This window comes from Nicotiana tabacum, chromosome 22, assembly GCF_000715075.1.
Source record: "Nicotiana tabacum cultivar K326 chromosome 22, ASM71507v2, whole genome shotgun sequence".
Taxonomy (NCBI): Eukaryota; Viridiplantae; Streptophyta; class Magnoliopsida; order Solanales; family Solanaceae; genus Nicotiana; species Nicotiana tabacum.
In genome coordinates, this window is record NC_134101.1 from 117535615 (window position 1) to 117550936 (window position 15322).

The 15322-nt window shown below is 35.0% G+C and overlaps 1 protein-coding gene across 1 annotated transcript; it reads right to left on the bottom strand.

Moving 5' to 3' along the window:
• Positions 1-10823: 10823 nt before the first annotated feature.
• LOC107759091 (zinc finger A20 and AN1 domain-containing stress-associated protein 4) lies at positions 10824-14324 on the bottom strand. The gene is made up of 3 exons (XM_016576961.2): positions 14215-14324; positions 13987-14031; positions 10824-11610 (listed from the first exon to the last, which is right to left on the bottom strand). The coding sequence occupies exon 3, from the start codon at positions 11597-11599 to the stop codon at positions 11093-11095; it is 507 nt and encodes a 168-aa protein (XP_016432447.1). The 5' UTR covers positions 11600-11610; positions 13987-14031; positions 14215-14324; the 3' UTR covers positions 10824-11092.
• Positions 14325-15322: the final 998 nt, after the last annotated feature.

Sequence of the window (15322 nt, forward strand, 5' to 3'; positions counted from 1 at the left end):
CCTTAATGAGAAGCTTTTATAATCACACAAATAATCTGGGCCACTTTTTGACTTGTTTAGGACCACAAATTTCAAAAGTCTTCATTTTTTCTTAAACTTTGTGCCCAGTCAAAGAGGTTCACGTAAATTGGAACGGAGGGAGTATAATAACTTAAGAAATATATGTGTGACCGCGTCGCAAGTATGATCCGCGAGCGGGGTAATTTCTTAAATTTATATTTGACCGCATCGCATGTATGATTCGCGAGTGGGATAATAGATGCATCTATGGTTCACGTCGTTCGACCCTTGGTAGTGCACAATTTACATTTATGTTGGATCGAGTCGAATGTCCATGGTGGAATTCATGTGTGATAATAGACTTGGAAGTCCCTTTTATAATTGGTGTAAATTCAGTCTTTGTGTGGTCATATGTTTTAAAGGAAGGAAGTGATTTAGGTTCTTGAATATGGGGAAGACTTGTTTAGTTATTTCTCGTTCTGAGTCTTATTATTATATATTATGCTTAATTAGAATTTCATATTATCATATTATTGGACTAGTAGTAAGTGTCGGAGTCGACCTCTCGTCACTACTTCTTCAATATTAGATTGGATACTTACTGGGTACTCGTTATTTTCGTACTCATACTACACTTGTTGCACATTTTGTTGTACATGCACATGTGTGTTTAGTGGCCTTATGGGCGCAGCGGCACGGTTGATAGGGGGACTTAGGTGAGCTGCATCTTATGAGATGATCCACAGCCAGCAGAGTCTCCTTTAGAGTACTTGTATATTCTTTCCTGTCCAAATTTGTGTTCCAGACGGTTATTGTATTGTATTTTAAATTTCTAGTAAATGCTTAAGCACTTGTGACACCGAATTCTGGGATGATTATGGATATTCAGTATTAATATTTGAAAATACTACCCCCTCCGTTTCAATTTATGTGAACCCATTTGACTGAGCACGGAGTTTAAGAAAAGAGAGAAGACTTTTAAACTTGTGGTGTAAAATGAGGCACATATATTTTATGTGGCTATAAATCATTGCATAAAGGTACATTGTTTCCAAATAAGGAAAGGGGTCATTCTTTTTGGCACGGACCAAAAAGGAAATAGGTTCATATAAATTGAAACGGAGGGGGTATTAATTATTCTGTATAGTTCATCTTTTTACTAGTTAAATTGAAGGAAATTTATGATTTCAAAAATAAAAAATTAAAATGAGAATTTAATTAACTATTTAGTGTTGGCTTGCCTGATAGTGGTGTCCGGCGCCATCACGACCTTTAATGAATTTTGGGCCGTGACAGATAATGTTGAAAGGATACTTAAGTTATATTGTGACAATAAGCTAGCAGTCTTGTATTCCAATAACAGGAGTTCGGTAAAAGTCAAAGAACATTGACATAAAGTTCTTGGTTATTAAAAAAAAGAGTTCAGAGTGGCTAGATGTCTTTAGAGCATATTGGTACAAACTCCATAATTGTGGATCCACTTGCCGAGGGACTGCCACCCAAGGTTTTCATGAGCATATTGCTCATATAAGTGTCATGTCATTTAAGGATATTCATTTCAGTAGGAGTTTGTAACCTCTTAAATGGTCTTTATGGATACAATTTGATTTCAGTTTAAGGTTTCAGGTAATGTTTTCAGTTTAAGGATATTCGAAATTATTTTTACAAAAATAAAGTATTCAGTTTATTTTTCACTTTGACTTATTTTTCAGTTGGACCAGTTGGAAATAAGGATGCTTGGATCACATTGCATGTAATTTCCATGTTACACATCCATACTTGATCTATGTCATTTGATTATATTGGTATTCGTGATCAAAGAAGGTTTAGTTACGATAAATGCAACAAAAGCCGCCTTGATCCAATATTGGCATGATTGATGGACGAGATTGTTCGAAGGTACTTTGATTTATGATAGCAAATATGCTTGAGATCATAAGGTGACGTACAATTATAAAGTTATATATATATGTGTGTGTGTGTGTGTGTGTGTCGTCCAAGTGGAGATTCTAAGAATTTATATACTTGCACATATATTTTTTATTAAGAATAATTGTATGTTTGTTGATATCGTTAAAAGGTTGACCCAAATTAAAAGTGATATGCTAAAGTTTAAAGTTAAAAGAGTTTATAAGACACCTGCTAAAGTATGAGGTCTTATGTGTAGAGACCCAAATGTAACTTTTAATTTAATGAAGGGCTAAATAAGAATTACATAAACATGTGCAACTATAAATGGGTTATGGTCCCCAAATAAGACGTAGGATTCTTTTCTAATATCTCATCGGTGGAAATGTGAGAGTTGTCTTCTGTGCAATTCCTACATCTCAGTTTGGAAGATCACTAACCGCAAGACAACGAGTATCATCAATTCTCATGTATTCAGGTACGCTTCCGTATCTAGTTTTATTTCTTGATGATTTGACATGATAGGTCTTGGATAAAAGATGAAGGATTTCATCTTAAAGTATTTTGGTTCCAACACTAATATGATTGGTAAATATTTTATTTGTCATAATAAATTTTTTATATTATTATCATAATTTAACTTAACATAGCATGTTACTCACTGTTTATTTGTGTTATCAATTAATATAAGTAAATAATAATAATAATAATGACCGTTTAAGTGACTTTATTGTATAATATTTTTAAGTCGTCATGCATACTAACTTAAATTCTTTTATCATAAAATTTTATGGTAACAATGTATCGCCTTACATAAATATTTTTTGAATACTTAATTATGATATATATTTTTACTTTAATTTTATTGATTCTTAAAGTGAATTGTTTAATTAAATTTAAGCACCCTATGCGGAAAATTTACCAGCTTTTATAGAGCGTAATAGAACAAGAACCCATAAATCAAGGGGAAAACTGAGAGGAGAAACAACAGCCGATATTGTTGCGAAACAGGTTGGCTAATCAGCATTGCTGAGAGTGCAACATCAGCAGATGACACACTTCGTAATCATTTACCCACACACACGAAAAGGCAAAAAAAACAAAAAAAACACCGCCTCTCAAAATCTTTTTAACATTTCTCAAGATTTTATGGAGAGTTGCCAAAACCTTCACTTAAGAAAGACAACAGAAAATCTCAAAATTCAATTACCAAGAGCCGGGAGGATATAGAAATATGTGATGGGATGCAGAGGTGGAGCCAAATTTTAAGTTTGTGGGTTCGAAATTCTAATTCTTTTAAGTTAATCTGCAATAGACATTTATATATAATCAATAAATTTTTAAAACAAATATAAAGTTTGAACCAAAGCTACTAGGTTCAGCCGAATCCGTAACGGACACTCTCGCTCCAACCCAAAAGAGAAATATCTCAAAATAGGGGCGGATCTATAGGAGAGGGGGTGGGTTCACTCAAACCCATGCTCTCCTCCTTAAACTATGTATATGTCATAAAATAAAAGCAATGCAATAAAATGTAAATAAGAAGAGATAGAAAGAAGGAAGAAGTCATTTCTTCTTTCACTTTGGTGTATATTTTCATTGCAATTACATAGCCTTTTATAGGCTTAAAAAGTAAAGATGATGGACATAAAGTATGAGATTTAATCTTTAAGCTATTCACAACATGAGAATCCAATGTAGCATCCATGTACAAACTATGTTATTCACAACATGAGCATCCAATGTAGCATCTAATGTACAAACTATTTATAACACTCCCCCTTGGATGTCCATGTAAGATAATGTGTCTCATTAAGAACTTACAAAAAAAAATATTGGGATGTACATAGTTATATATAATATGCATTGCTTGTTGCCTCATTAAAAACCTTACCAGGAAAATCCAGTGGGACAAAATCTTGGTTAAGAAAAAGAGTGCAGTGTGTAGTTACTCCCTTGATGAAAAATCACTTAATGTCTCGAAGACGACGCATTCCAATCTTATATACCAACTTTTCAAATATTGAGGTTTGTAATGCCTTAGTGAACAGATCAGCCAAATTATCACTTGAACGAACTTGTTGTACATCTATTTCACCATTTTTCTGAAGATCATGAGTGAAAAAGAATTTCGGTGAAATGTGTTTTGTTCTATCTCCTTTGATATATCCTCTTTTCAATTGAGTTACGCATGCAGCATTGTCTTCATACAATATTGTTGGAATATTCTCTTTCGAAGAAAGACCACATGTTTGCTAAATGTGTTGAGTTATCGATCTCAACCAAACGCATTCTCGACTTGCTTCGTGAATGGCTATTATCTTTGCATGATTTGAAAAAGTAGCAACCATAGTTTGTTTTGTCGAACATCATGATATGGTTGTACCTCCACTTGTAAATAAATAGTCCGTCTGAGATCGACCTTTGTGTGGATCAGACAAATATCCTGCATCTGCATAACCAATCAATGATGGCTTGGATTCATTTGAATAAAATAAACCCATATCAATGGTCCCTTGGAGGTATCTGAATATATGTTTAATACCATTCCAGTGTCTTTGTGTTGGCGAAGAACTAAATCTTGCCAATAAGCTTACTGAGAAAGCTATATCTAGTTGGGAATTATTGGCAAGATACATTAATGCCCCAATTGCACTAAGATATGGTACTTCGGCATCAAGAAGCTCTTCGTCATTTTCATGAGGTCGGAATGGATCTTTCTTTATATCAAGTGATCTCACAACCATCGGGGTACTCAATGGATGTGCTTTATCTATATAGAATCGCTTTAAAATCTTTTCAGTGTATGTTGATTGATGGACAAATATTCCATCTTTCATATACTCAATTTGTAGACCAAGACAAAATTTTGTCTTTCCAAGATCTTTCATTTCAAATTCTTTCTTCAAACAGTCTACTGTTTTTGGAAGCTCCCAGGAGTTCTAATGATATTTAAATCATCAACATACATGGCGATTATAACAAATTCATATCCAGACCTTTTTACAAAGACACACGGATTCTTGTACCCTTCTTTCAACAGGTATTCACTCAGGCGATTGTACCACATACGACCTGATTGTTTCAATCCGTATAAAGATTTCTGAAGCTTTATTGAACAAGTTTCTCGAAAACTTTTATATGCTTCTGGCACTTTAAATCCCTCAGGTACTTTCATAAAAATTTCGTTGTCTAATGATCCATACAAATAGGCTGTAACAACATCCATTAGATGCATATCAAATTTTTCTTGCACTGCCATATTTATGAGATACCTGAAGGTGATAGCATCCACTACAGGAGAATATGTCTCCATATAATCAATTCCAGGCCTTTGGGAAAACCCTTGTGCCACAAGTCGCGCTTTATATCTAACGACTTCATTTTTATCATTTCATTTTCGCACAAAAACTCATTTATACCCTACTGGCTTTATGCCTTCAGGTGTTCGAACTATGGGTCCGAAGACTTCACGTTTTCCAAGTAAAATTAACTCTGCCTGGATAGCGTCTTTCCATTTTGGCCAATCATTTCTCTGTCTACATTCATTGACAGATTTTGGTTCAAGATCCTTATCTTGTTGCATTATTTCAACAGCAACATTATAAGCAAAAATATTATCGATAAAAATATTATTTCGGTTCCATCTTTTTCCGGTTGAGACGTAACTTATTGATATCTCTTCATTCTCATTATTTTTCAGGTACTTGAACCTCCCCTTAGGTCTTAACATTTGTTAAGTCTTGGGGCTCTTCTTGAGCCACTACCTCTGTGTTATGTTCACTTTGATCACGTGCTCCTTTTCTTCTTCGAGGATTTTTATCATTAGAACCGATTGGTCTTCCAGGTTTCAAGCATGGCTTAGACTCATTTGCTTTAATTAATTATCCGGTCGAGATATCAACTTGAATTGGAGCATTAGCAGCTGAAATATGTGACTTAGTCACCCTTGGTAGGTCAGTGAATGCATCTGGCAATTGATTTGCAATATTTTGCAAATGAATAATCTTTTGAACCTCTTGTTCACATTAATTTGTTCGAGGATCTAAATGAGACGGTGATAATGCATTCCAATATATCTTCTTTTTCAGCTTCTTATTTTCTCCCCCCTAATGTTGGAAATATTGATTCATCAAAATGGCAATCAGAAAATCTTGCCGTAAATAAATCTCCAGTCATCGGCTCTAGATATTTTATAATAGAAGGAGATTCATATCCAACATATATCCCCAACCTTCTTTGAGGACCCATCTTTGTGCGTTGTGGTGGAGCAATTGAAACATATATCGCACAACCAAAGATCCTAAGATGGGAAATATTTGGCTCCTGACCAAAAGCCAATTGCAATGGGGAGACTTTATGATAACCTGTGGGCCTTATCCGCACAAGTGCTGCTGCGTGCAAAATAGCATGACCCCATACTGAAATGGGAAGTTTTGTTCTCATAAGCATTGGTCTAGCAATTAATTGGAGGCATTTGATCAATGATTCTGCTAGACCATTTTGTGTATGAACATGAGCAACCGGATGCTCAATTGTTATTCCAGTTGAAATACAATAATCATTAAAGGCTTAGGATGTAAACTCACCAGCATTATCAAGACGAATTGTCTTAATTGCATAATCTGAAAATTGTGCTCTTAGCTTTATTATTTGAGCCAACAATCTCGCAAATGTCATATTGCGAGTTGATAGTAAGCACACATGTGATTATCTTGTAGATGCATCTACCAAAACCATATAATATTTGAATGGTCCACATGGAGGGTGAATGGGCCCACATATACCACCCTGTATACGTTCCAGAAATGCAGGGGATTCCATCCTAACTTTAATAGTTGATGGTCTAATAATTAATTTTCCTTGAGAACATGCAGCACAAGAGAATTCCTTAAATTGAAGAATCTTCTGATTCTTCATTGCATGTCCATGTGAATTCTCTATTATTTTACGCATCATCTTAGAACTAGGATGGCCCAACCGGTCATGCAAAATAATAAAATTATCTTGATTAGTAAACTTCTCGTTTACTATGACATGTGTTTCAATCCTGCTAATACTTGTGTAGTATAAGCCGGAGGAAAGAGCAGCATTTTGAGCACATATTTCTTACCGTACATTATTGTAGTAATATAAAGATATTCAATCTTTTCATCATTTGTAGTCTCAATATGATAACCATTTTGTCGAATATCTTTGAAACTTAATAAGTTTCTTTGAGATTTACTACAATATAGTGATTCATCAATAGCCAAATGTGTTCCTCCTGGTAGTAATAAATTGGCTCTTCCAGAACCTTCAATTAATCTTGTACTACCGGATATAGTATTAACATTTGCTTCTTTCATTCCCAAATAAGAGAAATATCTCTTATCTTTTAAAATAGTGTGTGTTGTAGCACTATCCAGAAGACATATATCATCTTTATTAATCCTGAGTCCAACTGAAGACTGGAGAATTTTCATATTCTTCATTAAAAAAATACATCATAAGAAATATGAAAGACAAACAAAAAAAACATTAAGAAATACATTAGGAATGTAGAAACTAGCAACACATGATGCATTAGGAAAATACACTCAAGAAAAATAAACTAGTTGCAAACATAAAAATAACAACTTTTATAGTTTCATTCCCCAGTAAGATGATTAGTTCTTCAGTCAATATCCTCAAAGAAGTCTCCAGCTTCTAAATGAGTAATATTTGTTAGGCCTCCAAAATCATCATCTTTATATGCAAGATGTGCATTAGAATCATATTTGTTTGAGGGACCTGCTTCATCATTATTATTTTGAAAGGTCAAGTGTGCCTCCACATTATTTTCTTTTTTTCTGAGGGAGGCTTGATAAAGTTTGACAAAATGATCTGGCGTACGACAAATGCGTGCCCAATGACCATTCATACCACATTGGTGACACATACTAGTTTTACCTTTTGAATGATTAATTTGAGAACCCTTATTGTTCTCCAATTTATTTCCACCATAATGACGATAATTGTTTCGTCCCCTGCCATGTCCACGTTGACGACCATGTCCACGACCACGGTAATTATTTTGTTTTCTTTCAAACTTATCATATGTTGCTACAACATTCACTTCCGGAAATGGAGCTGACCTAGTGGGACGGGCTTCATGATTTTCATTAATAGAGTATTATTCTGCTCTGCCACAAGTAGGCATGTGATTAACTCAGAATATTTCTTAAAATCTTTTTCACGGTATTGTTGTTGTAGCACCACATTTGAAGCGTGAAAAATAGAAAATATTTTTTCCAATAAGTCCTCATCTGTGATAGTGTCACCACATAATTTTAATAGAGAACTTACTTTAAAGATAGCAGAATTATACTCACTTACGGTTTTAAAGTCTTGCAGCCTTAAATGTATCCATTCATACCGAGCTTTCGGTAATACCGTAAGTTTTAGGTGGTCATACCGATTCTTCAAATTAATCCATAATTCAAGTGGATCTTTTACGGTTAAATATTCAGTTTTTAACCCTTCATGTAGATGAGGATGAAGGAAAATCATGGCCTTTGCTTTATCCTGATTTGATGCTTCATTTCCTTGTATAATAGTATTTACAAGACCTTTAGCGTCAAGGTGAATTTCAGCATCAAGGACCCAGGATAAATAGTTCCTCCCGGTGATGTCAGGTGCCACAAATTCAAGTTTTGCTAAATTTGACATAGTGAAAACTTAATAAAATATGGCTCAATTTAGCGGGAGTTAAGAATAAAATTAGAGCTTCGTGCTGATAATGTATTATAAAATAAAAGCAATGCAGTAAAATGTAAATAAGAAGAGATAGAAAGAAGGAAGAAGTCTTTTCTTCTTTCACTTTGGTGTATATTTCCATTGCAATTACATAGCCTTTTATAGGCATAAAAGGTAAAGATGATGGACATAAAGTAGGAGATTTAATCTTTAAGCTATTCACAACATGAGCATCCAATATAACATCCAATATACAAACTATGTTATTCACAACATAGACATCCAATATAGCATCAAATGTACAAACTATTTATAAACAGTATAGCAATTGTATATTTTTAATTTTGTTTGTAAATAAACATGTCTGAACCCATGCTCAAATGGGCAATTTGGCTTAATGGTCAATGAGTGCTCCTTTGCCCCAGGGGTTCAATCCCTATTTGGTCCCTCTGACTTTTCAATTTAAAGTACTTATGCTTCATTATTGTTTCTTTCTTTTTTTTCTTTGAAAAAGAGAACTTCAAAATTGAAAGATTAATTTCTCAAAAAAATTTATGTTTTGTCAGGAAATAAAGTATTAGAAAAACATAATAAAATTAGTCTTATACTCTACTGTAATCAAAAGCTAATAATGCAAATCATGTATCTACATTTACATATACCTATATAATAGGATGGATGAATTTTTTTAAAATGACTTTTAGCTTGCTATATATAACGTAAGATATTTAAAACTATAAGTAATGATTCTATTATTGATAATTTTGAAAGTATGAAAATTTGTCAGAGGATATAAATAATGCTAATAATATTAATTAGAGTTTGCTAGTCAACTTTGGCCATCATACAAAAATTTATATAGTTAAATAATATATTTATCTAAAGATAGTGATGCACTCGTGCTTTTAAAATCTTAGATACGCCTCTGTCTCGAAAGTACTTTACCTTAATATAGAAATTGATATGGACCACCCACATCGTTCAAAGGGGGGGAAATGGCATAATTCTTGTTTACCTTAAAATATACTATGTAAGAATGTTATTAGTTTGATTCTTTTATAATGTTAAAATTTTATCCATTCTAATAAAATACTTAGATAATGTTAAAAAGTGCATCTCCGAAAATATATACTTCTACACCTAGTAAGGCACCATCCTTTGAAATGAATCTTTGGTAGAGGAAAATTAGGAATATTTTGAAAGTGTGGGCTATAAAAGGAGAAACAAGAAGCAGCCATATATTAATTCAAGTGACAGGTAAATTATAAAAGATTGCTGCATTTGCATGTGCAAATTCATCACCCCTGACTGCATAGTTACTAGTTTGTTTTCCCAAAGCATAGAAAGACAAAGCTGTCGTGAGAAATTTTCAATGAAAACACACCACACAGTAGAAGGAAAGGGGAACACGCAATCAGTGGTTTTGAGACTGTCAAAACATGTGAATGATACTACAAGCTAACAAGCCGTCTATATACAAATTTAGCAATATTATGATTTTTCAACTCACTTCTATTGCAAAAAAATAAACACACTCGTTTTAACCAGGGGAAAAAAATTCGTCTGCACTTCCTCATTTATTATCTCCAATTATACTTGATTTGATTCGGACCAAAATTATCCTAGGACATCCCAATATGAAATGGATATACCAAGATTTTGGTACAAAATTCCAAATTTATAAGTATCCCAATCCCACCAAACGGTTCGAGGGAGTTTACATTCCTTTTTCCTTAGAAATGGGGTTAGGAAGGAAGCAGTTGGCTTGCCATTGAGGGTGTGTATTCAGGTATTTGACAAAAGTTCTTTAAGTATTATCTAAGTGTAAACTTTTTGTCTTTTCATTTAAAACCTGCAATACAATGCAATCAAATCAATGTAGGTTAGAATGGACACTTATCACAAACCAAAAAGTGGAGCACATTTGCATAAAAATCTCAGGCCACATGCACCGCGACAATGGTCATACCCAAGAAACGCAAGGAATTAAACTGCCGGATTCTCACACCCCAAAAATGATGAAAGCTGCAATGTAAAAGCCAGAAACATTTCAAGGTGGAACCTTTTGAAAACTCTTTAAATCTAATGTAATAGAGCCTGATTTTCGTCAAATCTGATGTGTTCTTACCCAGCAACCCTGAATTTCTCATTCGGAAAACAGGATAAAAAAGGATTTGTTAGAAAGAAACTTCTTTATACTTAAAACGAACCCCAACTTTTATGTTATTAAATTGGAATCACTAAATCGAAAGATAACCCAAAATAAATGTCCATCACAAGCACAAACAAGCACTAAAGATGTAACCACAACATTCCTTGCTCGATTCCAGGATGCCTTATGCTTCTTTCTCCCAACCCCTTGTAATCCTAGGCACCAAACAACAGTCGTCAACTGAGAGCCCCACGGATGTAGAAGACAACTTTGATAATACTGCAGCTCATCAGCTCATAAACTCAGAATCTTCCATTATATTTTTTCAAGCTTTTCAGCCTTAACAACTGGGTTGGCTTTCGCAATAGCATCTTGAGCAGCCTTGTGATAATCATAGGGACAGTCATGCTTGTCAGAGTAGCGATGGGCTGAGCAGAAAAGATGCCCACATCGGCAATTGAAGCCAGTCAAACCAACTCGTTTCCTACAGGTATTGCACCGGTTTGGCCCCACTTTAGCCTTCTCTACATTATCGTTCTCTGGTGGTACACATACAACTTGTTTGGGTATTACCAGGGACTCTGCTGGACCTTCCTGAACCCCCACAGCAACATCAACAGCTTTTGCAGTGGCGCTTGAACTTCCATTCACAAAGCTCTCAATGGATGAAGCAGCAAGTTCAGCTTGTTCTTGCTTAAACATCATGTCCTTGTAGCACTTTGAGCACATGTTCATTGTTGTTGCAGTTCCAAAAAACCCACAATTGTTAACACAAAGGGTAGGAGCTTGAGGAGCTTGGCAGCCTGCGTCATTTTGCTCCATCTTAAATTTTCCTGGAAAAAAGGAGTTAATGTACCATTATAGCAACCGCGAGATACAATATCCCTAATTTCATTTTACCCCACTGCATTGCATGCGTTCTTAAAGAGAATACCAAGTATGCGTTCTTACCCCACTGCCAAGTATACCTAGTTATATTGGAAAGTGAAAACTTCTCATTTCCTTGAAAGGCAATTCATGATGGTAATTTATCAGCTGATACATGATGATGGACTGCATTGACATATTGCAGTAATTTGTTTTGTATGTCCGAGCAGCATAGGGAAAAGGGCAAGATACAACCAAGACCTCAAGAAAATGACAGAATCAAACGCCAAAGCAACACGGGTTATTCTTATGCTAATGTCTCCTAATGGTCTGACGACCAACCAATAGCTAGCTGCCTGCCACTTAAGCCTCATAACTAAAATACATATAAATTTCAATAACCATGGATTGCCTCCATATCTTGTTTTTTACTAGGTGAAATCACGCCTTCAGAGACTGCCAACAAGAACTATTACCATATTGGGCCCATAATATTATAAACACAACTATAATCCACCTTCTGTTGTTGCCTTGCCCCACGGATACATCAATGTAATCACCACTACCCCATCTTAGAAAATCACCACAAGCCCATAGCCAGAAGAGCTTGACATGACTGTACCCATTCAGGATTATCAAAAGGAATAGACAGGGTACAAGGAAAGGGTGCTACTAAATGGACATTGTTGCAGTCAGTTGTAAGTTTAGAATAGGCCTTATTTCCAAGGCTAGTACCCATTTTCCCTTTGGCCGATCATTCTCAAATTCAGATCTAGACCACCTATATAGCATATTAAAATTCACTACCTTCCGTTTAAGATACTGCCACAATTATACGTACTTATGAAGCAGATCAACAGTGGAAGTCGAGAATATAGAACAGTGAGGCGGTCAATGAAAATTCATGGGGAGGTCCGACGCTCGAGTTAAGCTAAGTACTTGTAAGGGTCGCATAACACATGTATGGCCAGAATGTAGAAGATTGAAGGGAAACTTTGCAGACTTACATGGTAAGTCAAAAGGGAGTCGGAAACTAAGAAGGACAAGAAAAGGAAATGATGACTAACAGCTGAAGGCTGTGTCGCCCTAGAAAATGCTGAACAAAGAGAGATGCATGTAGGAGGTAACTGCATTGAAAGAAATCAAACTAAGCTCAGATATAGAACACCAAAACTAGTCCCACATGTTCCTCTCACCTCTGTGACAAATAAACTTTGGAGAAAAAATATACCATTTCCAAAACAGTTGATGAGTAGAGAGAGTAAGAGCAGCAGAGCACTGAAAACTCAGCAATTGGGGAATACTACCTCCGCAAGCTAAAAAATACTATTCTTCTTACTCCACTATCAGGAAGCCAGCAAACACTTTCCAAATAGGATACAGTGACAATACCCCTAAGATAGCTTGACAGTATCCTTAGCAGACTTCCATATGCACACATCCTTCAGCGAGACAATATGATTATTGAAGGTGCTAAGAAGGGACGCAAACTTAAGATTACATAGAGGAAAATTATCTCAAAGAACCTATAGTTTCACAGAATAAACATGGACTCAACAAAAAACAAAAAAACAATAGGAGCAAATATTGGTGAGAATAACTAGTTGGAATTCAAGCATAATTATAAAATCACACTTATATTAAAATCTTCTTATCATCCAGTATAAACTTGTCTGTTTGTGTAGAGATAGATATTAGAGCACCTCAACTTTCACAAATCCTTAATTTCCAGTAAAGGCAAATTATTTAGTATTGTGAAAAGAAACTTGAATAAATCAAAGTATATCGAAGGAGCTACTTGGGGATTGAGGCATAGTGAATGGATATGAATGCACCAGAGGTCAAAGGGCCATACCATTCTCCCCAATCTTTCTCCCAAAAAAAATAATATATATATATTGGATACTATTCAAAGGGCTCTCATCACCTTCAAGGAAATCCATTATATTAATTGGAAGACTCTAAACTCAGCCAATAAATTCAGTCCATAGCCACGTTGTGGGTTGATAGTAACTTTTTATACATTGAACATATAAAATTTTGAAATTTCTTCAGGCTTACCATAAACTTTTTTGTTGACAAAGCTATATAAAAGAAAAAAGCTAGATGCTTTTAATATTTTATAATTGCTAAAAGGTAGTACTAAAGCTGAGCTAATGAATCTCTATTCATCTCCCCCTCTTGCAAAATCAACAAAAGCATGACCCATAGAATAAGAGCACGCAAGTTCAGCTATTTTGGTTTGTTTGGATTGAATCAAGTATAAACCTCCCTGCTGAGATCAAAAGTGAACTGACAACTACACCCTACAACCCAATTTCAATTAAAAAAAAAACCCTCACCTGTTCGCAGAAGACAGAACAAAATCCAATTTTCGCCTCCTATCCCTTCAAAAGAGCAAATAAACATATTAAACCACAGAGAACCTACCATACCACTTCAAGCACTTGAAAAAAGGTAACAATAATATAAAACAAAAGATGAAAACCATAAACAGCCGAAAGTATAGTAGTAATAATTTTGCAGCGATAATCAAACCCAGTAAGAGAAAAAAGATGAAGAAAACTAACCCTAGAAACGAACAGGAAAAAGTGTGGAAGAAAGTGGAGAAAAAGAAATTATTTATTATATAGAGGTGGAAAGAGAGAAAGTGGAGTTTTACTTGGAGGTGGAAAAGTAGTTAGCAATGCTTAACACGTGTTGACTTCCAATTGGATATTTAGGTGAAAAGGCGGTGGGCGTGAGTATAGGAGATTATACCTGAAAAGGCACGCATGTTGCGCTTCGGCTTAGTTTAGTGGGTTGCTGTTGTTGATTTGAATCATGTGAAACGTGGCATGTTACGTTACGTGCTGTTGATCGGCTTCTAACCGACTTATCAAAGTCAAATTCAAATTATCTTTGTACGTACTTGTGTTTGTTCTAGTTGAAATGGGGCGGGTTCATCGTTTTAACTCGCCAACCCGACCCCTAACTACCTCATGTAGCTGTAGTCTCAGGTTGGCCAAACTCTCTAGTGGGCTTGAGTTGCTTCTACAACTTTTGGCCCATAACTAAAAGAATAAAATCCTTTCCTTCTATGGGTCTTTTTGTGCCGTTTTTCCGGCAAACCCTTCTTCTTCTTGAAATCTTTTTTATGGGATTTCTTTCTTTTGGATGGTATATCAATGGCGAATTGTTCACAGAATTCACCTAATTGTTGTCTTTCAGTGAGACGATGTTTCTTAATTTATTGGTTTAGCTTGATCTCATTATACAGAGTTAAACCATTCTGAGTACATACACTAAATAGTTTACCATATGAGTAATTATTATAATCAATACTCATCCATGTGCATCTAAGGACTTTTCTAATCCTTTCAGCAAATAAGGGAGGGAGCCTATCTATGAATTTGGACTTCCAATGAGTACTATTACTCTCTGGCAGTTGCATCACTCTGGACAAGAAAACATCTTTATACCATCTAAAAGATGTGAGGGTTTTACACCTCAAATTCTGGAGCATTGTTTTAATGGTCTCACTATTATCAGACCATCTTCCAGAAAAGTGTTCGATAATATTCATGACTAAAGAATAGATTAAGTTTTGAACGGTCTTTTCATCTTCAGTCTTGGTTGCATTCATTATTTGAAAGCGTTGCTCATTAGTGAGATAATTATCCCATCAGCCTTTCAACT